The 24,077-nt window shown below is 27.5% G+C and overlaps 1 protein-coding gene across 1 annotated transcript in view; it reads left to right on the top strand.

The window, feature by feature from the left end:
- Positions 1–24,077, top strand: part of LOC117176359 (fasciclin-3) — a 117,792-nt gene that overhangs the window by 22,173 nt on the left and 71,542 nt on the right. Inside the window, exons 3-4 of the mRNA XM_033366602.1 lie at positions 17,260–17,589; positions 20,860–20,994. Of these exons, the coding sequence (XP_033222493.1) occupies positions 17,260–17,589; positions 20,860–20,994 (465 nt within the window). The remainder of the gene's footprint in view (positions 1–17,259; positions 17,590–20,859; positions 20,995–24,077) is intronic.

Here is a 24,077-nt window from a genome sequence, read left to right as displayed (position 1 = left end):
TATAAATTTTTAATTTATAAATCTTCTTTGTTGGGAAATTTGGTTTTTATTTAAAATCAACTACTTGATTTAATGTTAAAGTACTTTGTAAAAAATAATATTTTTGTTTTGAAGTGCCATCGTTTTAGTTTGTAAATTCAAGTATTTCATTTTAAATTAACTTTATTTTGAAAATTCATATTTTCGGGTTGCAAGTTCAAACTTTCGAGAAAATTCGTCACTTTTGGCTTGAAACTTTATAGTTTTCGTTTGAATTTTAATTATTTTGGTAAAAAATTAGACTATTTTTGTAGAAAATTACCTTTTTTTAAATTCGTCTTTTTTTTTAAATTCGTCTTTTTGGGTTCAAATAACTACTATTACATTATTATTTGAGAATTTATATTCTACGGTTAAAGATAATTGAAGTATTTGGTTCAAGGCTGAATGACTTTGTTGAAAAGCATTTTTATTGTTGTTAAAAATCCATTATTTTAGTTCTCGAACAAATTAACTACTTTGTTAAAAATCGATTTTTTTCCGTTGAAAATTCATCTTTTCTAGTGGAAAATTAAATGTTTGTTTGAGTAGATGTTTCAGATAACGGTTAAAAATTCGTCTCTGCGTTTTGAAAATTTAACTATTTTAGTGAAAAATTTAATTTTTTATTCAAAATTTAACTGAAATCTTTCCCAGGCCGAAAATTAAATTATTTTATAAAAATTTGTCAGTTTATATGAAAAACTCATCTGATTTAGGAGAAATTTGATCTTGTTTGGATAAAAATGAAACTATTTAGGTGAAAATTGACCTTTTTCAGTTGAAAATTCGAATTTGTTGGTACATAACTAATTATGTCCTATTATGTCCTCTTTTTTTTAGATGTCTCAATTAAAGCAAAGAACAATTTTTAATACTTAGCCATGTGTTTATGTTTGAAATATTAAAATAATTTAGAATTTAATTTTGGTGTAGAGAAAAGTTATAATAATTATCTGCCTGTTGAGATAAAATAATTCAATTTCTAAAAAAGTTATTTATTTTCCGACTGATTGAATTCATGCAAGTTGCTATTCAAAAATTAGCAAGTGAATACTATATCATCTGAGATGATAAATTGCACACGTATGCTGACCGCAGCGGTTTTGCGATTCTGAAAACACAACCACCCGAGAAAATTGGAAATCGCTGAGAAATTGCATTCTGCTCACTCGTATTGGAAATATCCTCTGTTGTTTTTTGTCCTCTTTATTTGTACCTGCATCGAATTATTTGAATCCTTTCAAATTTTTTTTTGGCAATCATACACACTAAAAATTCAGTTTTAATAAAAAAAAGTGAAAAAGGGTATCTCAATTTGCGAAAATTGGATGCCGCAAAGTTGTAGAGAATCTTTTTCGAAAAAATGACCTCCAGTTCAATAAAATTCCATAATTTTAATAAACGATTATTTTTTTGGACTCCATTTTTTGGTACAGTGCACGCGCTAAGTGTGCAAGTAGAACAAGCCTTGTAATGTCAGACTGGTGTTTATTTTAATCATTCTAATCCAATTGATTTAATTTCATGATTTCTTCTTTTTTTATCACTTTTTAAAAATATTGCAAAACATTTCAGTTTAATAATTGCAATTTATTTGGCATCAAACGGAACTTTCAACTCTTTCCCAATTTTTCCCTGTTTTCAAGAAACTTTCCCTTTTTTCTTTTTATTTCTCTGAAATGCTAACTGAATTAGTAGAACCTAATTATCAATAAATAAACAAAGAAATAATCAATAAAGTAACTAATAATGAATAAACTATTGTTCTTGGATGACAATTCTTTTTAGGGCAAAAATTCCACTATTTTCGTAGAAAATTCAACTCTTTGATTCAAAATTCACTTTTCGCTTAAAAATTCGTATTTCTGTTTCTAAAATTTATGTTTTTATACCAAATTCGCCTTGTTCGTATGAATATTCAGCAATTTTATTGCAAATTTTCTTCTTTGAAGACCGAAAAATCATTTTATTATTTGATTGGAAAATTTCTATTTTTATTTAAAATTGTACTTTTTTTTGGTTTCATTTTTATGAATTGATAATTAATCTCTTACTAGAAATAAAAATCTCTTGACTTGAAATCTGAAATATAATAATATCTATGCAATTTTTTGAGAAAGATGGTTTTACCGGTTATCGAACGAAAGTTGAATTCGAAGCATCGAGGTTCAGTGGAAAATTACTGATTTTCAGGAATTCTCTGTCTCGCTGGGATACCGAAAGCCAAAGGATTATTTTATTACGTCCGGGGAATCCTCTCGTTGCCCTTTTACGGAAACGATTTTCGGTAAGAGGCAAATTCTGTCGCCCCAAATGGGCGATCCAGTGGTTGAATTTTAACCTGAGCGCTTAACTGCCAGCTTTGGTATTTCGCTTGAATATCCTTGCCAAGTGGGAATACTGCCGTTTTAAAGTCGAAAAAAGTAGTTGTGTTTTTCATAATATGCACTGAAGTTTCTCTTTCAGATCTAAAAAAAAAACATAATTATCTTATCGTATTAAAAAAGTGGTGTAATGATGTGTCTTCAAATTCTCGCTATCGTTGCTGACTACATAATTGGATTTTCATTACTTAAAGTTATTTCATATCCTAAATTTTTCAGTTTGAAATTTAAAGTCACAAATAATCAATTATGATAAAAAAATCAGTGAAAAAATTGTATTTCTCCTCTTCCTCCTCATCCCCCACCAATTACTCGGCCACCTGCTCATCCACCTCCTCATTCACCTCCTCATTTACCTCCTCCTCACCCTCCACTCCTCATCCACCTCCTCCTCGCCCTCCTCCTCACCCTCCTCCTCACCAGCATCCTTCTCCTCCTCCTCTTCCTCCTCCTCCTCCTCTTCCTCCTCCTTATACTGCTCCTTCTGCTTCCGATCTGCAATTGCTCTGAATTTTCAGAAAACTTAAGGGACCGTACTTTAAGTACGCAATAGCTCGAGGGGGGGGGGGGTCAAAACATTTTGTTACGATTTGTTACGGCAGGGGATCCTTTATTCTTGCACGTAATTCTTGCAAATTCACAAAGAATTCTTCCTGAAAACTATCTTTTGAGTTAGAAACGGTATTGTTTCGTATTGAAAATTTAACAATTTTATTAGAGACATCCTTTTTGGTTAAAAATTCAACTGTTGTATAAAAAATGTGTATTTTCTGTTGAAAACTTAAGTCTATTCGTAGAAAACTAGCTTTTTTTTATAATTCATATTCCGTTGCTGATAAGTCAACTGGAATATTTGATAGATGAAAAATATGTATCCGAAAATTTGTCTTTTTGTTTTAAAGATCATCTTTTTAGTATAAATATTGCATCTTTTTTGGTTAAAAATGCAGCTGCTTTTTCAAATATTCAGAATATTTCCTCGAACGTTTACTTTTTGTTTAAAATTCTTATTTCTGTGTTGAAAAGTCAACTAAAATACTTTTTGGTGAACATTTTTTTGATTATAAAATTCGATGGTTCTAATAGAAATCTCACTTTTCTGGGATAAAAATGTGACTGGTAAAAACTTTAACAATCGCTTATTAAAAAGTCATAGTTTTTCCTTGAAAATTTGACTATTTACGCAAAAATGATCTTTTTGTTATTAATATTATAAATGATTTATTTATTACTGTTATTATTATAAATTAACTTAATCTTATTTAAGTGTTGTAAAGTGCTATAGAATCTTCTTCAGATCAAAATTTAACTACCTTAATTTTTTTTATTTATCTGTTTTAAAAGAAATTTCATTTTTCTTGCATAAAAATAAAACTGTTCAGTTAAAAAGTCATATTATCTATTTTTTCCGTAGAAACCTAATTTGTTAAAAAATTTATATTATGATTTTGAAAACTCAACTGGAATCTTTTTTGTTTGAAAATTGAACAACAAAAATTAGTAAAAATTCATTTTAAACAGAAATTGCAACTTTGCAAATATTTGGTATGATAATTCGACAATTTTCGTAAAAAGTCATCCTTTTTCATTTAAAAATCGTCTTTTTGGATCGGCAATTCAAATTTTTTCTTAAAAACTTATTTTGGATTAAAAATTCATATTTTCATCGTAAAGTCAAATGAAATATTTTTAAACGGAAAATTCAAATATTTTTTTAAAATTTATCTTTTTGATTTAAAAAAAAAATCATCAATTTTAGTAGAAATTAAATTTTTTTTGCAATGAATGTTCAACTTTTTAGTTAAAAATTCTTCTTCGCTTGTTTTTTGAATATTTATATTTTTTGCAGGAAGTTATTATCTCTGTTTGAAAGTTTAACTATTTTGTTGAAAATTAAAATTTTTTAATTGAAAATTTAACTACTTTGGAAAAGTTGAACAACATTTAAAAAAAATTTTTTTGATTGAAGGCGTATGTGTTGTATTGAAAATTTAACGTTTAGTGGAAAAGTTTTTTTTTGGTTAACAACTAATTTTTTAACTGAAAATATAACTTTTCCATTTTTTGAAGATTGTTCCTTTTTAGTTAAAAATTCACCTTTTTATGGTGAAACCAATCTTTTTTTTATATTTTCATGTTCTTTATTAAAGTATAAACTATCAAATTTTGTTGTTGTAAATTTGAATTTTTACTTTGAAAATTCAACAATTATGTTAAAAATGTAATTATATTGTTGAAAATGCAAGTATCTATTAAAAAGCCATATTTTATGGTAGAAAATATACTTTTTGTTCACACTAAATTAATAATTTTGAAAATGTTGAATTTGTTTCTGAAATACAGTTTTATTTCGTTTATAAAAGATTCTATGTTAAAATGATAAAAAAATTAAAATGCTAGTATTTTACTATTAATGACGAAAGAAAATAAAAAATAAGTCAGAGAAAAATCAGGGAATTTCGAAAAGGAAGTTCTCGTACACCCTGCCTACTTCGACTAGCAATAACTAGCATAACATTTCTGAAAACTAAAAATTACGTGTAGTAAGAGGGGGTTGAAGTAGAAATATTTTGTTACGGTCTAATACATGGGGGAGGTGGGGTCTCATAGAGGGCCTATAGTCCGTTACCTAATTTAAGTATGGGCCTCAAGATGTATCAAGGTCAAAAAAAGTAAATTTTCTATAAGAATATTTAGTACTTTTAAAATTAAAATTCAAAACGTGTTGTTGGAAAGGGGAAGTAGGGAGTCGAGTTGTGTGAGAAAGTGATGAGATGGTGATTATAAGCTAAGATAGGATTGGATCAGGGCAATTTAAATTTAGAAGCAGAAGAAGTTGGCGAAGGAGGATGAGGAGGAGGTGGAGGATGAGGATGAGGAGGAAGAGGAGGAGGAGGAGGTGAATCACGAGTAGGAGGAAGACGGTTGGTAAGGGAGTAGTGCTGCGGCGAGAATGGGAGAGGGAAGTATAGGAGGTTGATTTGAACGACCTAATAGGCTACAACACCCTTTTTCGTAGTCGCACGGTGCCTACTTTCACGAATTTTATATTTTAATTTAAAAACTGCATGAGCCCAAAAAAACGCTTGTTTCTTTTCTAGTATTTTTAGTATAGTGTTGCCCAGAAAGATGGGTTGCTTTGCTTTGAATAAAGAAGAATAGGCTGGCGTTGCTGCATTTTTTATACTCCGAGTCTCAAGTAAAATACCCAGGAGAGTACCTATCTACGAATGAAGAGAAAAAGCTTGAAAGGACATTGCAACTTAAAGTAAGAAAAAGTAAAAACATTGCAGGAGGAAAAGAAAGAAAACATGGAATGTTTTAATAGGATTCCTAGTAAATGGAAGTCTCTTTGCACAATTTCTTTTTCACTCTTTAACGTCACAAACTTCCTTCTTTTAAAACAAATTTAAATTCAAGTGAAACTTGCAGGCTTCAGTCTCGTGAAATATTCTTGAAATATTCTTTATGGTATTCTGTGAGTGGCAGAATAAGGAAAATATGAATATTTTTGTTGAAAGAAATTTTTTGAATTTTTACATAAGAGTTGAGTCAATTTTAAGCAACAAAAAATGTTGAATTAGCACGGACACGAATCACTTTACCTTCGGAATGCTCTCAGAGTCGGTAAAATTCGTTTCGTTATCTACTTCTCTATTTTTGAGAAAAATTTGCATTATAAAGTCTGAACTTCTCAAAAAGTTTTCTAATAGAAAACTAATGAAGAAATGTTGATTAGCTTATGCGCTGCGATGTTCAGTGTCTACAAATCATCGCATCTGTTGCTGCGGTTTTCCATGAGCGCAAAACGCCATTCTGTTCAAATGAGATCCCGTTGTCATCCGTATAATAAATTGATGGCTCGAAAATTCAAATTAGATTTATAGCGGAATTATTAGTTGCTACTATCTAGATTTACGACACATAGTGCTATAATATCTGCATCTGTTTATCTTTGATGCAGACAAATAACCCGAAATAATATGTCTGGGCAGGATATTTTTATTTTTCAAAAGGCAGCTGGAATTTGCTTTAATAAATAATATTAGTGAACATTCATCTGTTTGGTTAAAAAGCTTTGACTATTAATATTTTGTTAAAAATATATTTTTTGAAATTTAACTCTATTTGGGTAGCAAATTAACTTTTTTTTAAATTTATGTTTTGGTGTTAAATAAACTAAAAAATTTCTTTGTTGAGATTAAAGCTATTTGAAAATTAATCTATTAATTCAACTATTATGTTGAAAATTGTTTTTCTTTAATAAAAAATTTAAGTGTTTGGATAAAAGCTTAAATACTATTTTTTAAATAGATTTTATTTCGTGAGAAATTTATACTTTTTCGATACGAATTTAACTGATTAATTGAAAATGCATCTTTTGGGTTGAAAATTCAACTGTTTGGGAAGAGAATCACATTTTTTTCTAAATATATATTTCGGTGTTGAAAATGCAACCGAAATATTTCTTTGTTGAAAATTTAATTTTTGAATTCTTTTTTCTGAATTGAACTTTGATCGATTTTTGTTTATTTTTTATCTTTTATAGTAGAAATTTAACATTTTCGTTGAACATTCACATTTTTAATTTAAAAATTCATTTGTTTTACAGAAAATCGTATTGGTTGAAAAATTGACTCTTTTAGTAGAAAATTAATTTTTTGATTGGAATATCTATATTTTTTTGCTAAAATATCAACAATTCTTCATTTTGGCTTAAACATGTAACTATTCGGTTGAAAATTTAGTTAAAAATTCAACAATTTTTTTTGCAAATTTATCTTTTTGAGACGAACGGTCAACCGTTTTCTAAAACATTCGAATTTTTAGCTAGAAAATTCAGCTGTAAAAATCCACCTATTATTATTGCATCTACAATTTTTCTTCATCACCACATCCTCCTCCCCCTCCTCTTCCTCCTCCTCTTCCTCCTCCTCCTCTTCCTCCTCTTCCACCTCTTCCTCCTCTTCCTTATTCATCTCCTTCTGAATTGCACTTCCTCTGTAATTCAAGGAAAAATAACGCAGCAGCAAGACAAAAAAAAACAATTCATTAAGTCGAAGTTAAACAAGAAAAAAAATTGTTTTCCGAAATACGCGTTTTTAGTTTACTTCCAAATCGGAAAAAGCAAAAACTTTTTACCATTGAAATTCATCTGTTTTGTAGAAACTATAACTATCATTAATCGTTAACTAATCTATTTATTTATACAATCGACTATTTGGTTTCAAATTCATCTTTGCAAAAATAAAAATTTAATTTTTAAAAAGAGAGCTTGAATTTTCCTCGATAAATAATATTGCTGGACGTTAATTGATAAGCATATTTGATATGCCGCTAAATTTATTAGCAATTTTACTGACAGAAAAGACTGTAAAGCATTCATGACCCACTCGTTGCCCTTTACGAGTATAAAAATTTTTACGTTTTCCGATACAATCAAGCTCTGAATACAGCTGAACAACAATTGCCATCCGAGGGGTACTTTTGTTGGCAGTTTTATGTAAATTATTATTCCCCTGAATATGTACTTTTTTCATCTTATTTTACTCAATGGAAAAGGATGACGTATTAAATATTAATCTAATTAAAAAGTTTTCGACTTCTTCCAATATTTTCTGATTAGACTAGTTTGACAGCAAATTTATTTCTTTACAGTGAATCTTAAAAATGTATTGGAAATTCGATTTTGACTTTTTTAAATGTTAGCTTCATTTGTTAATATGTGACATTGACAAGTTTTCATAAAAACGTTTTGAGTTGGTCAGCTGCAGATATAAATTAATAAATGATTTTAAAAATAAACTGTGGATAGCGTTTGAAAAATTGATCAATACATAATTTTACAAGACGATTCTGAATATATTAAGAATTGAAAAATGGATAGATTTTAACTTCAAAAATTAATAGAATTTATAAGAAAAGGAATTTGTTCAATTCAAAATCCTACTAAAAAATTATTTGACCCTATAATAATAATTTATCAATATTTGACCTTTCATTTGAAAAAAATTAAAAAATTAATTGATTTACCTTCAAGTCCTTTAAATTCCCCTAAATGTTTTTTTTTCATATTTATACATTTTTTGTTTTGAGTGAACTGTTTGGTAAAGAATTAATCTATTTAGATTGATAATTTAACTGTTTTTTAAAGAATTAACTATTTTGTTGAAAATTAACTTTTTAGTTAAAAAATTATATTTTCATTATTTTTGTTTCTTATTTATGATTTAACTTTTTTTAAATTCTTTTCTTTCGGTTAATAATTATTTTTCTAACCGGAAATTCAACTAGTTCATTTTGAGTGCAAATTTGCCTTTTTTCCAGAGGAAAATTAATGAGTTTTATTGAAATTTCGTTTTTTTAGTAGAAAACGAAAATTTTTCTTGAAAGTTCACCTTTTTGGCTGAAAACTAAACTGAAAATTTAAGTATTCCATTTTTGATTATCCATTTATATTTTTCAGTATAAAATATTAGAAAATTTATCTATTTTGTTGACATTTCAACTACTCAGTATTCATTTTTTTAAACTAATTTTTGGTTGAAAATACATAATTTTAGTTGATATCATTACTATTTTTTACTCATCTCGTTCAAAATTAAAGTATTTAGTTAAAAATTCTTTTTTTGTTGTTAAAAATAAATTTTTTAATTAAAAATGTTACTATGCCATTTTTGTTTTTTAAAAAACGTATCTTTTTCGAAATACAAACAATTTTCTTGAAAAATGGTGTATTTTATATAAATTTTGTTCCCTTTTTTGCGGCAGAAAATTAAGATTCTAGCTTAAAAATTAATCTTTTCAGTTAAAAACTAAACTACTTTTTTTGTAATTTATATATTTAGTTGAAAATAAAACTGCTGGTGAGAAATTTAACTATTTAGTTGAAAATTCTTTTTTTTTTTCATTGACATTGTTTTTTTAGTTTTTTTTTTAATCGATTTTTTTAAACTGATAATATACCTCTTTCACTTCTTATTGTGATTTTTTTAAATTTATCTATTTGGCGTTTTTTATAAAAGTCTCAATTTTTATTTTTTAACTTTGGATATAGCTATTCTATTTCAAGATTTATCATTTCTAAATAACAATTCATCTCTTCGGTGGAAAATTTCATTTAAAAAAATGCATTTTTTGGTGGAAAATTAATTTATTAACTGAATCTTTATGCATTGTAATTTTTTTTTCTAATTGATCTTTGTTCATTGAAAATTAAACTGCTTTGTAGAAAACTCTTGTATTTTTTGAAAATTTGTCTTTTCGGTAGGAAATTAATCTTTTTCGTAGAAAATTTAACTATTTGGGTATAATTTCAGATATGTTGTTGAGAATTCAAGAATTTTATTAAAAATTAATTTTGTTCATTTGAAAATTCGCTCTAGTCTAGTTCAGACAGAGTAATTCGTCATAAATTTATACAATCCAGAAAGAAAATTGTTTTTTAATTCCAATGAAAGTTTTTCATCAATTTAAAATAATTTTCTTTCCTTTAAATTAATTTTGTGTCCAGAGGAAAAAACTGTTTTAATAAAAAGTTTTTTTAAAACTGTAACTAATAATAGCAATTTTTTAAAGGCGAAAAACGTTTCAAGAGTTAGTGACCTGTCAACAAGTCAAGCCAAAGAAGTGAAATATGATAATCGTTAGCACCAGGCTGGTTTATCATATTTCTTGCATTGCATTATCATAATGGTGCCGGGCACGAAATCTCGTGGCTTTACGTGTCGTGTTTTCACTTGGCCAGATTGATGCGCGCTGAAGCGCGCAGATTTTATGACACGATTAGAATTTTATCAGGCACGGCGCTGGCTTTCTATTTACGAAAAATCCCTCTTTATGACTTTAATAAAAATTGAAAATCGCTAGAGATCTTATTCCGATTAGATTTACTGAAGAGATCTCTTAACTTTCTTCCTGAATAAATTTGACTCGCCGGAAAATATTTGAAAGCCGGAAAATGGGAAATTTTAATTTTATTCTTGAAGCCATCCTATTAGTCTGATTGAAATAATTAAAAATTGAAATGTAAAATCAATACAAAATTTCTGGGTCTCACCATATCTAACATCTAAAACAATATAAAAAAGAGAAAAATTAAAAGAAAAAAGATAGCGTAATAAATAATATATAGTGTGTCCCTAAAGTTATTCTTATCATTCGCAGGGATGATAGGACACAAAAAATTAGTCGAAAAATCCTATAGAATTTTTTTGTTTGCTGCGTATGTTGAGACTTACAGAATTTTGAAATTGTATTCAGGCTAGCCGCTTTTGTGATAGTTTACGTTTATAGAGACCAGCAGTACCACTTCCCCTCTAGCGTAAGTCCCAACATACATATCCGGCCCCAAAATTTTTTGGTATTTTTTTGACGAAAATCTCGTAAATGATCTAAAATTAATCAAGCATGTTTATTAATTAGTTAAAAGAAAATAATATAATTCAAATAGAATGTTTTTTATTTTAAAAACGAACTTTGGGTGATACATAACCTAAGATTGTGAAAAAGTTTTCAATGTTCTTTGAATTGGAATTTTTTTCATGAAAAATACGAATTTCGGACGTAAGTTTTATTATTTTAAATAAAATAGGTATGTTTAAATCGAATGGTTTTGTATTTAAAATACCAATTTCTGGCGAAACTTAACCTAAAATTGTTGAAAAGTTGCAAATCTTCATTGATATCTAATTTTTTAAATTAAGAATACGAATTTCCGATGAAAAACACACATCCGATATTAAATTGTCAAAATATTCTGAATCACGTTTAAATTATAATAAGAATTTTAATAATTTTATATTTAATACAACAAGGAAACCTAAAACTATTTAAAAAATGATGAGTCTGCCTTAAAATCCAAAGAAATTTTATTTAAATTTTAATTTCCGATGAAAAACATCTAACACAGTCTGGAATTGATCAAGATTGTCTATTTTATTATTTTAAAGAAAATTATTGTATATAAATCTAATGTTTTTTGTTTTTAAATGCAAATTTTAGCCGCAACATAACCTAAAATTGTCAAAAGTTTTGAATTATCTTTGAAATGACATTTTATTTCAAAATACGAATTTTTCAAGAAAAAAAATAACATAATTAAAAAGATTTTTAATATTTGGAACCTTGCTCAAATAGTAATAATTTAGAGATTGAAATACTTTCAAAATTTATGTTTTTGGGAAAAAACAAAAAAGTCGGGTTTTTCCCACCTTTTTTTGAAAATTAATGATTTGGTATTAAAATTCTTTTTTTATTTATTAATTTTTAGCGAAAAGCTTTAACATAAAACTTGTATAATATTTTCAATAATTTGCAAGATAATTAAAAAAATTTCATTGAACTGCGCAAGACTAATTGAAGAAGACAAATATATATGAAATAATTAGTTTAATGTAATTAATAGCCAAGACCTTATACATGTTTATAATTTCGAGTCATCTGAATTGAAAAAATCTCGAATGCAAATAATAAAAATTACAGCAATTTTAATTGTAAAACATAAAACTTGCGTAATTTTTAATTATAAATTTATTTTTAAATTTTTCTCTCCTCAGTCTTGACAATACTTTCAAAGCCTTATTCGTAATTAATCTCCTGAGAATCTTGATCATCTCTCATTTTCCTCTCTTTTCAAAGTATACTCGGAAAACGATTTTGCGCTGCATTTTTATATAAGGGGAGTATAATTAATTAGATTGATAAACCTCTTTGATGTATTGATTGTCATATTTCAATAAACGTGAAATGTAGTCACTAGTCCTCACAAAAGAAAAAAATGGCAAATTAATTAAAATTACTTTTTAAATATTTATTTTTTAAAACTTTCTTTTAAAGTAGGATAATTGACATCTTTGCCACTTTTTCTATTGCAGTATGGAAAATAAGTCAAAAAATATAATAAAAGTTTTGGGACCAATGCGTATGTGGGAACTTACAGGGCTTTTAAATTGGATGTAGGTGAGCCAGATTTTGGTTTTATTATTTCTTCTAATATGTCTCAGTGAAATTTCTAACCAAAAAGATTATTTTTCTACATAAAGAAATAAAGTTTCAACTAAAAGAGACAAATTTTGGACAAAAAAGTACTTTAAAACACAATATAATAAGTGGCGACCCTGCGGACCTGACCTAAAAATCATTATGAATACAATAGTGTCATACAAGGAACATTTGAAAAATTGTATACTTTTTGCATTCCAATTGAAAAAAAATTAGAATGCAAATTTATCCTTACTTTGATATCTTAAATTCTGCTGGTCAAACACCGTCCTATTACTGATGATTTTTTCGGGTAAGTCCGCAGGGCCGCCATCTATTAGATTGCCATTTGAAGATTAAGCTTTGCTTTTTAAAACTACGTTGGGACGGAAAACAACATTTAAATTTAACCAATAGTTACAAGCCATTTATGTAAAGGCACCAAATTAATTTGTAGCCCTTTTCAAAAGCAATAGATTTATAAAATTGAAAAATTAATTAAAAATATATCCATATAAGAATGGCTTTTGAATTAATGTATTCCAATGTATTCCACCATGATTTTTTAGACTAGGTCTGCAAGGCCGCCGTCTATTGTCCGCAAGACCGCCACCTATTATATTCTGTTTTAAAGCCCCAAATTAATTTGTAGACATAATATTTGTCAAGCTTTCGATACTTAGATAAATAAAAAAGTAAAAAAATGGTTTAAAAAAAATTCTAAACCCTAATCATAATCAAAAAAAAAAAAAATGTTCACGAAAAGTAGGTTCTTGCATGTTGAATGATGTTTGTGAGCTATCAGTATATCAGTAAGTGGGTTACTACCGTGTGGCTGGCTGCACATCTGAAATTCTCTTCAAAACCTGTGCCGTAATATCATCGTGATAATTAATTATCGAGCTTCGACCAGGCTGGGAGTAAAATACAAGGGAACTTTTAGTCACAGCAAAATTTCAGATAGCAGCTGAGCGTTTGACAATGTAGTTATTAATTAATGAAAGTGCCATGCTAATCGATCGACACAGATTTTTTTTTGTTGAGAACTTTAGTTGAATTTTCGAAATTTAATTTTTAATAGATTCCAATCATTTGAAGCGATTCTAAAGTATTTTAATTACAAATAATATAGGGAAAACCTCTTTACAATAAATAATCATTGATTAAGAGCACAGGTAATAAAAAAATAATTTTAAATTATGAATCCGTATAATTTCTTCAATATTAATTAAACTAAATTCATTATTTTACACATATCATTGTTTTTAGGTAATGATTATCCGCTATAAGTTGCATTTTTAGAAATTCGAAGGAAGTTTGAAGTAATTTAAGAAAGTCGGGGATTTCAAGGAATTTAAAATATTTTGGGAATTTTTAAAAGATTCGAAGGAATTTTTGGTAAATTTGGTATTTTTAGAAATTCTAAAGAAGACTGAAGTGCTTTAAAAGTTTCAAGGGATTTGAAATATGCGAGGGAATTGTAAAGGATTCCAACATTTTAGGGTATTTTTAGAGATTCCAAGGAATTTTTAAGTATTTTAAATATTTTCAAGACCTGTAAAAAATTGGAAGACATTTCAAGAATTGTGATATATTCCAGGGAATTTGTAGGTATTATATAATATTTAAAATAATTTGGTGTATTTAAAAACATTTCAAGGAATTTAAAAAGAGATTTGAAAATTGTCCAGGAATTTCAAAAATTTTTAAGGAATTGAAATATTTGAGGATAATAAAAAAAATTCAAATAGTTTGTAATGCGTTTAAATCACTTTATAAGAGATTAGAAAAAGGGATTATAAAATATTTAAAATATTTTATGGTATTTTTGAAAATTGTAAGGAATTTAAAAAGAGCTTCGAAAATTGTCAAGAGATTTCAAAAGATTTTAAAGTATTTAAAATATTTTAGGATATTCCAAAAACTGAAAGTAATTTTTAATAGATTCCAAGGAACTTTCAATAGATTTAGATCATTTTAAGGGATCCCAAAGATTTTAGAATATATTTAAAATTCCAAAGAATTTTAAAGAGTTGTAAAAATGGTCAAGGGATTTCAGAAGATTTGAAAGAATTTGACATCTGTTAGGAAATTAAAAAAAATCGAAGTAGTTTTTTAAAGAAATTTAATCATTTTAAAGGATTCCAAAGGAATTGATAGAATTTAGGGTATTTTTTACAAATTCCAAGAAATTTTTAATAGCTTTAAAAAGTTTCAAAGGATTTCAAACAGATTTCAGTAATCTAAAGAATTTTTAATGATTTAAAACGTTTTAGGGCATTTTATAATTCCAAAGAATTTTCAAGGACTTTAAAGAGTTCTAAGGTATTTTAAATATTTTGGGGTATTTTAGAATATTTCAAGGAATTTTTGATCAATTCCAATCATTTTAGTGATTCTAATGATTTTAAAATATGTTTCAATTATTTCACGTTATTACAAAGAATTTTTAAGAGTTTTCAAAATTTTAGAGGATTAAAAAAAATGTTAAAGGATTCCAAAATATATAATATAATAAAACAGATTGTAAAATATTTGATGATTTAACTGATTCCAGCGGATTTCAAACATTTGATGGCATTTTCCATAGATTTTAATGGTTTTAAAGGATTCTTAAGGAATTTTAGGAATTTTTATTATTTTTTAATATTACAAGGAATTTTAAACATATTTGAACAGTTTCAAGAGATTTCGAAGGATTTGAAATATTTTTTCGCATTTAAAAAGATTCTAAGGAATTTTTTAATACATTCCAATCATTTAATCAATTAAAAATAAATCCATATGGGAATGGATTTCGAATTAGTGTATTCCAATGTATTCGACTACGATTTTTCTAGGCTAGGTCTGTAAGACCGCCGTCTGTTGTCCGCAAGACCGCCACCTATTATATTCTGTTTTAAAGCACCAAATTAATTTGTAGACATAATATTTGTCAAGCTTTCGATAATTAGATATCAATTAAAAAATTCAATTAAAAAGATTCTAAGAAATTTTTTAATGCATTCGTTTTAAAAGTTTTCAAGTGATTTTAAACGATTTTAAAGAATTCGAAATATCTCAAGGTGTTTATGTTGGATTCCAAATATTTGAAATTATTTTAATGGATTTTCAAGGATTAAAATTTTTTTTTAATTGCTTGGAATTTTCAAAAAAATTTAGATTGCGTTTGTTAAATTCAGCAACAAACTAGCAATTGGCTCAGGATTCCGCGTTTAACTATATGGTACGGAGTGTACCGCGAAATATGGGAAACTTAATCAACTGGCTTTTTTGTCTCGTAAATCTTGGGTTTCCACGACCTTTGAGGCAGTTTATCTCTGTTCCAAGTGGGTCATCTGTTTTCCCTACTTTAAAATTTATATCATAATTCTTTGGATAGAAAGAAGTTTGATTTGGATGAATAATAATAATTCTAGTTTAATGAACAAAAATGAGCAAAAATACAATTTTTTAAATTAAATCTTCCTAAGATTGTTCCGCAGGTTCAATAGGGCGAATGAGAAATTCCGAAAAATAATATTGCCGACACTATGAAATTCCTGATTTGAAAATATTCCCGAATAATAAAATTCCGGAAGATTAAAATTTTTAAATAATGAAATTCCTTAATTGGTAAACTCCTAAATAATGAAATTCTGGGATTAGAAAATTTCGGAACAGTTTATAATATTAGCGTATCGGAAAATTTCTGACTGATAAAATTTCTTAATAATAAATTGTGTACTTGAAAATTTATTTGTAAAATTAGAAAATTCCCGAATAATAAAAGTCCCAAATTGGAAAGTTCCTGAATAATAAAATCCCCGAATAATGAAAATCCCGAATTTGAAATTTCTCGCATAATAAAGTTCCTGACCTTTTTCATATTACTGAATTCGATAATTCCCAAAATAAAATTTCCGAATTATAACATTTTTTAATTTAAACAATCAATCAAGTTTTTTAGAAATATTATTTATTTATAAGAAATACAACAACCAAGTATGTACATTGAAAAGTATTAGATTACTGTGTTGTTAATTAATAAATAATGATTCTACAAAAAATTTAATTATTTAAATTCGGGAGTTTTATAATCCTGTAATTTTCTAGATCGGATTTTTTATAACTCGACAAATTTTTCTTTCGGGAATTATATACTGGGACGATTTGAAAATCCCTAAAATGAAATTCCCGAAATTTTAAGATGACCAAACGTAAAATTTTCAAAAACAGTTTATAATATTACAGAATTTTAAAATCCCTGTATATTAAAATTCCCGAATTTAAACAAAAATTTTTGTTTTTTTTTCTCATTAAAGATGATTTATTTATTAAAAATACAATGATCGAGTATTTTTATCGAAGGAATTTTTTTATATATACAAATTTTTTAAAAACTATTGCTTGAATTTGAAATAACAATGATTGAAAAAAATATATATTTCAAAGTGAAAAGTTTTGTTTCAAAACCTACATAGTATTTTTTTAATTTAAAGAAAAACTTTCTCGAAAATCAGTGCTGAAAAAAATGTTCTGTGATAAAATATTTAATTTTTGTGTTTGTAATAAATAAATCATAGTTATTGAAAAGAATGAATTTTTTGTTTAAATTTGGGAATTTTATTAGACGGGGATTTTGATAGGATTTTTGGATAGGAATATTTCTCATTTAAAATTATATAACTTTGAAGTCTAGCAAATGAAGATTCTTCAAATTTAAATATTTTTCATTTGGAATTTTTTACTTTCCTTTGGACCAGTAAAATTTGGAAACGTTAAAAAAATCTTCGATTTCAACCAGAATTAAATTTTTTTAAATTGATTTTTGATGATTATTTAAATTAATGTAAATATATTTATTCATATGTATTTTCATTTTCTTTTTCAGGGTCCTCGCAACAAGGCCCGCTTGTAGAAATCGAGCCAAAAGGTCCAATTCCAGTTCGAGTTGGACAAGATTTGGAAATAAAATGCAGAGTTTCGAAGCCTCTTGTATATTGTCGAGTGGAAATTCCAAACGAAGGCGCACTCGTTATTCAGGATCCATCCACATTACCAGCTGAAAACATCCGATATATCGGAAGAGGTTTGGACAAAGGGGAATGCTACATTCGGATTCAAAATGTTAAAGAATCTTACAATGGGAACTTCAAGTGTTCCGTTTTGCCCCGAGGCAGTGCATACGAAGGTTCAGCCTCTGCAAAAATTGTCATTGCCAGTAAGTGTCTCATTAATCCTATTCAGACGTTATTTAAGTCCAAATATCTTCATATGTAATATCTTTGACATCTTATCGCTCCTTCCTCTTACAGCCCTTCCCCTATTTTCCTACCTTCCCACCTCCTACTTTCCCTGTTCTAATTTCTCTTTTTCTACATCTCCTCGCACTGATTCCCATCCTCTACCTCTCTCCTATATTCCTATCTACCCATCACACTTCCTTCCACATTACTCTCTATCCTCTATTTGGGCAATTTTACCATCTCTACTACTCCTCCTCAATTCTGGAATTCATTGGTGAACCGAAGAATTTAGTGATAGTAAGTGCCGTGAATCTACCTTTTTCTCCTCACACCTCCTTTTTCCCCTGGCGTAATTATCCTCTCCTCCCCTACTTTTACTCCCATTGGTTCTTTCTACATTAGCCCTTCCTTTATTCTCTATCCCCCTATCACTCTTCCCTCTCCCTTAATTTTCCTCCCTGATATTTCTCACTTCTACCATCTTTACTTCCCTTTTTTACTCTCTTTTTCATAACTTATTGTCTCCTTTGTCTAAGTTCCTCCTAATTTCACTCTCACCTCTTACTTCCCCTGTCCAAATTATCCTCACCTTCTCTCTCCCACCATCGGAACATCTCATTTACTAGCCCTTCCTAAATTTCCTACTTTCCTATCAGACATTTTTCTCTCCGAAGTACCCTCTTCTACATTCCTCATTTGTACCATCTCTGTTTCATCTTCAAACTTTCTGAATTCGATATTAAATCCGACAAAATTAATCGAAATAGGCGTCGTCCGAATACAAAAAGTAAGTTAAACCTCCTGCCATACTTTTCCAACCAACACTTCTTATTTGTTTTTTCCTACCTTTCCAGACTTCTTCCTCTACTGTCTCCTCCTTTACTTTCTTCTCTCCCCACTTGCCAAGTTAACACTCCCCTTTTTAAAATAACCTTCTCTAGACGTCATTTTCCCTCCCCTACTAACCTGCGCTACCCTATTAGCCCTTCTCTCATTTCACCTTTTTTATTTTTCCTTAATTTCCTACTCCTCCTCTCCTCGTTCATCTCCCCTACTTCCTACTTCCTCTCCCGTCATTTACATCACCTCCTAGCCTTACATTCTCTACTTCCCCTCCTAACACTTCTCTAAGAATTCCCCCTACTTCCCCTCTCCTCTTTTCCCCTGATATATCCTCCCATTATTCTCTACTTCCCCGCCTCTCAATCACCTCACTCCTCTCCCTTCACTTCCTATACTTCCCCTTCTCACACTTTTTCACTTATTTTTCTTACTTTTCCTCGAAATTTCCCCTCACTTCCCCTCTTCGATTTTCCTTTTTCTTCCCCTTACTTCATTTCCTACACCAGATCTCGTCACTCCCCGCCCCAAACTTAGTTTGCTTCCCCTCTTAACACTTTTTCACGATTTTCCCCTATTTCCCCTCTCCTCATTTCCTCTTATTCTCCCTTCTTCGTCTCCTACTAACTCCACCCTCAATTCATCTACTTGCCCTCCTTTCAACTCATCAGGAATTTCCCCAATTTCCCCTAATTCCCCTCCTCTCGTTCCCTTCTCTCTCCATTCCCCTCTCCACACTTCCTCAAATTTCTCTTCTAACACTTTTTCACGAATTTCCCCTATTTCCCGTCCTAATTTCCCATAATTTCCCCTTCTATCTTTTCCCACACCTTGTCCTCTTGCCCCCCACACTTCCTCTAATTCTTCTCCTTAAGTTTCTCCACCAATTTCCCCAATTTCCCCTCCTCATTTCCCATATTTTCCCCTTCTATCTTTCCTACACCTTGTCCTCTTTCTCCCGCACTTCCTCTAATTCTTCTCCTTAAGTTTCTTCACCAATTTCCCCTATTTCCCCTCCTCATTTTCTATCATTTCCCCTTCCATCTTTTTCTACTCATTGTCTACTTTCCCCCGCACTACCTCTAATTTTGTTCCTTAAGTTTCTCCACCAATTTCCCCTATTTCCCCTCTCCTTATTTCCCCTAATTTCCCCTCTTCTATTTTCCTACTTCCCCTCCCAACACTTATGATACTTCACCTCGTCACACTTCTCTACGAATTTCCCCTGCTTCTCCTTTCCTAATTTCCTCCCAATTCCCCTCCCGTCCTTTCTCTTCCCCTTATTGCCACTGCAATTGAAATATTGAAAGAAAAGTTCCAAATTAGATACCTTGAAAATATAAATCTTGAAAAAGGAAAAATCTTGGACATGTTTCTGGATGTGAAACTGTCAAATTTTTTAATTTCAAATTCATTAATTTATTTCTAACAATAATGTACTTTCTAGCATAAAAGATGATTTTTTAACCAATTACTTTAAATTGTAAGTCTTTGAATGTAAGAATTTATAATTTTTAAAATTGACATTGAAAAATGATATAAGATTTAGGTTTTATTATAAGAAACTCTGTAATTTATATGATTTTCACTGGAAATTTCTTCATTTTGGAAGATTTTGTATTGAAAATTCTCTACTCAAGATCTTCAAAATCATCCAAATTAATTTTTATTAATACTTGGTGAAAATTTAAAAAATTTTAGTCACAGAGTTTAAATTTTATCTATTCTAAAAAAATCATATTATTTTAAATTATACATTTCAAAAATTAAAAAATTAATCGAAAAAAATTGAAGAAAATGCCGAAAAAGTATTATTTTTATTTTCAAAATTATAGGGAATTTTTAGTCATATTGAAAAAATATTTAGGACTCTTAGAGGTTTGAAAGATAAATATACTTGGATCTGATTCAAACTATGCTTAATATCTTTCTAAATTATGAGGGTTGTCCCTTAATCTTTCATATATTTTCGACATTTTTCATTTCTTCAAAAATTAATTTTTCAGAATTCAAAAGTCATTAAAATTTGCCCAACATTTTCAGGAAAAGTTTTTTATTATCTGGAAAACTTTCAAACGTCTTAAAAAGTTGGAATTTTTTTTATATCTTCAAAAAATTGCATGTTTAAAATTATGGGAAGCATTTTTAAATTCTTAAATTATTTTTTTAACAATTTTCAGAACATTCACAAATCTTCTGAATATATTTTTAAATTATTCGAATTTTTCTAAAATTTTTATTATCACTCGGGTTTTCCGAAAAAAAGCGGTTTCGAAATAATTTCGAGATATTAATCAAAAGTGGCGGCATATTTTTAATAATTGTGAAATTTATATTTTTCACGCACTCTATTTTAAATTTGTTGAAAAGAAATTTATTAATAATCAATTTTTTTTAATATTTAGAACCACCGCAACAACCTCAACTCAGCTTGACACCCAGCTCTAGCGGCAGACCTTTTTACAAGAAAGGAGAAACATTGGAAATAAGTTGTAATGCTCTTGGTGGATCACCAAATGCTAATGTTACCATATATCTCGGTGAGTTTTTTTTATCTCAAATTTTAAATTTTTAAATTCATTAATTTATTTTCAACAAAAATTTTTTTTTCAACTATAGCGGATGTTTTTTCAACAAAATAATTCAATTTTCAACCAAATAATTAAATTTTTAACATAATAGTTGGATTTTCAACCTAAATAAATAAATTTCCTACACAAAAAATTAATAGTTAACTATGAAATTTTTGTGTCGGGAATTTATGAGTTTAATTTTTTTTAATGAAATATAAATTGATATTCAATTGAAAAAAGATTAAATTCATAAAAAAAAAAAGAATTTTGAAAAAAAGACGAATTTTCAACATGTGAAGATTTTTTACTTATGAAATAAATAAAAGTTTATTCAATTTGTTGAAATTTTCTCTTGAAAAATTTTAATTTCAAACCAAAAATATGACTTTTCAGCAACAAATTAATTTTACACGAAACTAAGTCATTTTTATCGAACAAAAATTAAATTTCAAACAAAGAGAATTTTTAAATAAAAAGATCAATATTTTAAAAAATAAATTTTCAACTGAATAGATAAGCCTTCAATAAAAAAAAAAAATAATAATTTTTCACGTTGTAATTTTACTTTTTTCATACAAAAATGAAATTTCTACTAAAACAGGTAAATTTTTAAATCCTCTACTAAATAGTTGCATTTTTATCAAAAAAGATCAAATTTCTCTTAAAATAGATGAATTTTTATTTTTTTTTCAGCATTTTAAAATCGTTGAATTTTCATCCGAAATAGATTCCAGTTGACTTTGCAGGATAAAAATATGAATATTTGTACAAAAATTATGTTTATACGAAAAAAATTGAATTTTTAATTGCAAAAAGATGAATTTTTTCAACAATAAAGGATGAGTTTTTAACCGAATATTTGAATTCTTGATCAATTAGTTTTTATTTTCATCTAAAAAAAGAATAAATTTGCACTAAAAAACAGAAATTTTTAATTGGTATGAATTTTGAACAAAATAGTTTAATTTTTGAACGTACATTATTTTTTCACCTAAAAAAAATCAATCTTTAAATAAAAAATATAATGTTTTAGTTTAAAATTTTCTACCAAAGATAATAATTTTCTACCAAAAACAGAAAATTTCTCACTAAAAGAGGTCCAATTTCAACCTTTGAAGGCAATAAATAAATTTTTAGTTTAAAAAATCGATTTTTAATCTGGTAAATATATTTTCAATAAAATAGTTTAATTTTAACCAACTAGAGTTGCAATTTTATCCGAAAATATACAATTTCTGAATTTTCGACCGAAAAGTATAACTTTTTAACAAAATTGTTGAATTTTAAACCAAAAATTTTATTTTTATTCAAGAAAAATACATTTTTTTTCTAAAACCAATGAATTTAAAAAAAGAAACATTAGCAAAGTAGTTCAATTTTTATAAAAAAAATTTTTCAGTTCACTTGCCAACACCAAAATTAGAATTGTAAAGAATCAGTTAAATTTCTGTGAAATATTCGCATTTTCAACCGAAAAGTATGAGTTTTTAACAAGATTGTTAAATTTGCAGCTTAAAAGTTGCATTTTTGTCCAAGAAAAATGAAAATTTTACTAAAAGAGGTGAATTTATAAATGAGAAATACAAAATTTAAAAAAAGCGTTGAAATTTCATAAAAAAACAACGATTTACAATAGCCTTTTCAACAGAAAAATCCGGATTTTAATCAAAAAGCTAATTTTTTAGGAAAAAATTTAATTTTCAGCAACGAGGTATGCATTTTTAACAAAAGGTTAATATTCTACAAAAAGGGTTCAACTTTTTAGCGAAAAAGAAATTTTTTTAACAAAACAGTATAATTTGCAACCAAAAATTATGACTTTTTAACAAGATTGTTAAATTTTCAGCCAAAGAGTTGGATTTTTATCCAAGAAAAATAAAAAATTTACTAAAAGAGTCGAATTTTTAAATTAAAAAGAAAAATTTTTCACACTAAAGAGACAAATTTCGAAAAACTAGTTTAATTTTCATTAAAAAAAAAGAAAAGATTTTAATTGATTTTTTTACAGAAAACTACGGATTTTAGTCAAAAAGTAAATTTTTTAGGAAAGGCATCAAAATACGAATTTTATAACGAAAAGTTAAGTTTTTACGAAAAAAAATTAATTTTTTAACCCAAAAAGGATTTCTAATAAAACTGTTGAATTTTTAACTAAAAATTATGATTTTTTAACAAGGTTGTTAAATTTTCAGCCAAAGAGTTGGATTTTTGTCAAAGTAAAAAAAATTCACTAAAACAGGTGAATTTTTAAATAAAAAAGAAAAAATTTTCAAATTAAAGAGACAAATTTAACAAAAACGAGTTTAATGTTCATTCAAAAAAAAAATTTTTAATTCGGGTTTTTACAGAAAAATACGGATTTTAGTGAAAAAGTAAATTTTTTAGGAAAGACATCAAAATACGAATTTTTCGAACGAAAGGTTAAGTTTTTACGAAAAAAATTAATTTTTAAACCCAAAAAGAAGGATTTCTAACAAAACTGTTGAATTTTTAACCAAAAATCTTTTTTTTAATTCTTAAATTTGCAGCCAAATAATAAAATTTTCAAGCAAATAAGAAAATTTATAACTAGGAATATAATCTTCAGTTGAAACTTTTTGTACAATAATATTTTTATAATTCTTGGTACATAAATTTTGTGCTCAAAAAAGGTTTCACAAAAGATTTATGTTCTACGAGAAAAATTGATTTTTTAACTTACAAAACGTTTTGATTTAAAACGAAAAAGTGGGACGACTGAAAAATTCCGAAAAATAAAATTCCCGACACTGTAAAATTCCCGAAGTAGAAAATTCTCGAATAATCAAATTCGAGAATAACAAAATTACCGAAAAATAAAAATACCGATTTGGAATATTTCCAAATAATAAAAAAAAACGGATAATAAAATTACCGAAAAATAAAAATACCGAATTGGAAAATTTTCGAACAATAAAATTCGAGAATAACAAAATTACCGAAAAATAAAAATACCGATTTGGAAAATTTCCAAATAATAAAAAAAACGAATAATAAAATTACCGAAAAATAAAAATACCGAATTGGAAAAT

Source organism: Belonocnema kinseyi, chromosome 7 (assembly GCF_010883055.1).
Source record: "Belonocnema kinseyi isolate 2016_QV_RU_SX_M_011 chromosome 7, B_treatae_v1, whole genome shotgun sequence".
In the NCBI taxonomy this organism is placed as follows: domain Eukaryota; kingdom Metazoa; phylum Arthropoda; class Insecta; order Hymenoptera; family Cynipidae; genus Belonocnema; species Belonocnema kinseyi.
Note: the sequence above shows the minus strand (reverse complement) of the source record. Positions and strands in the feature narration are given on the sequence as shown.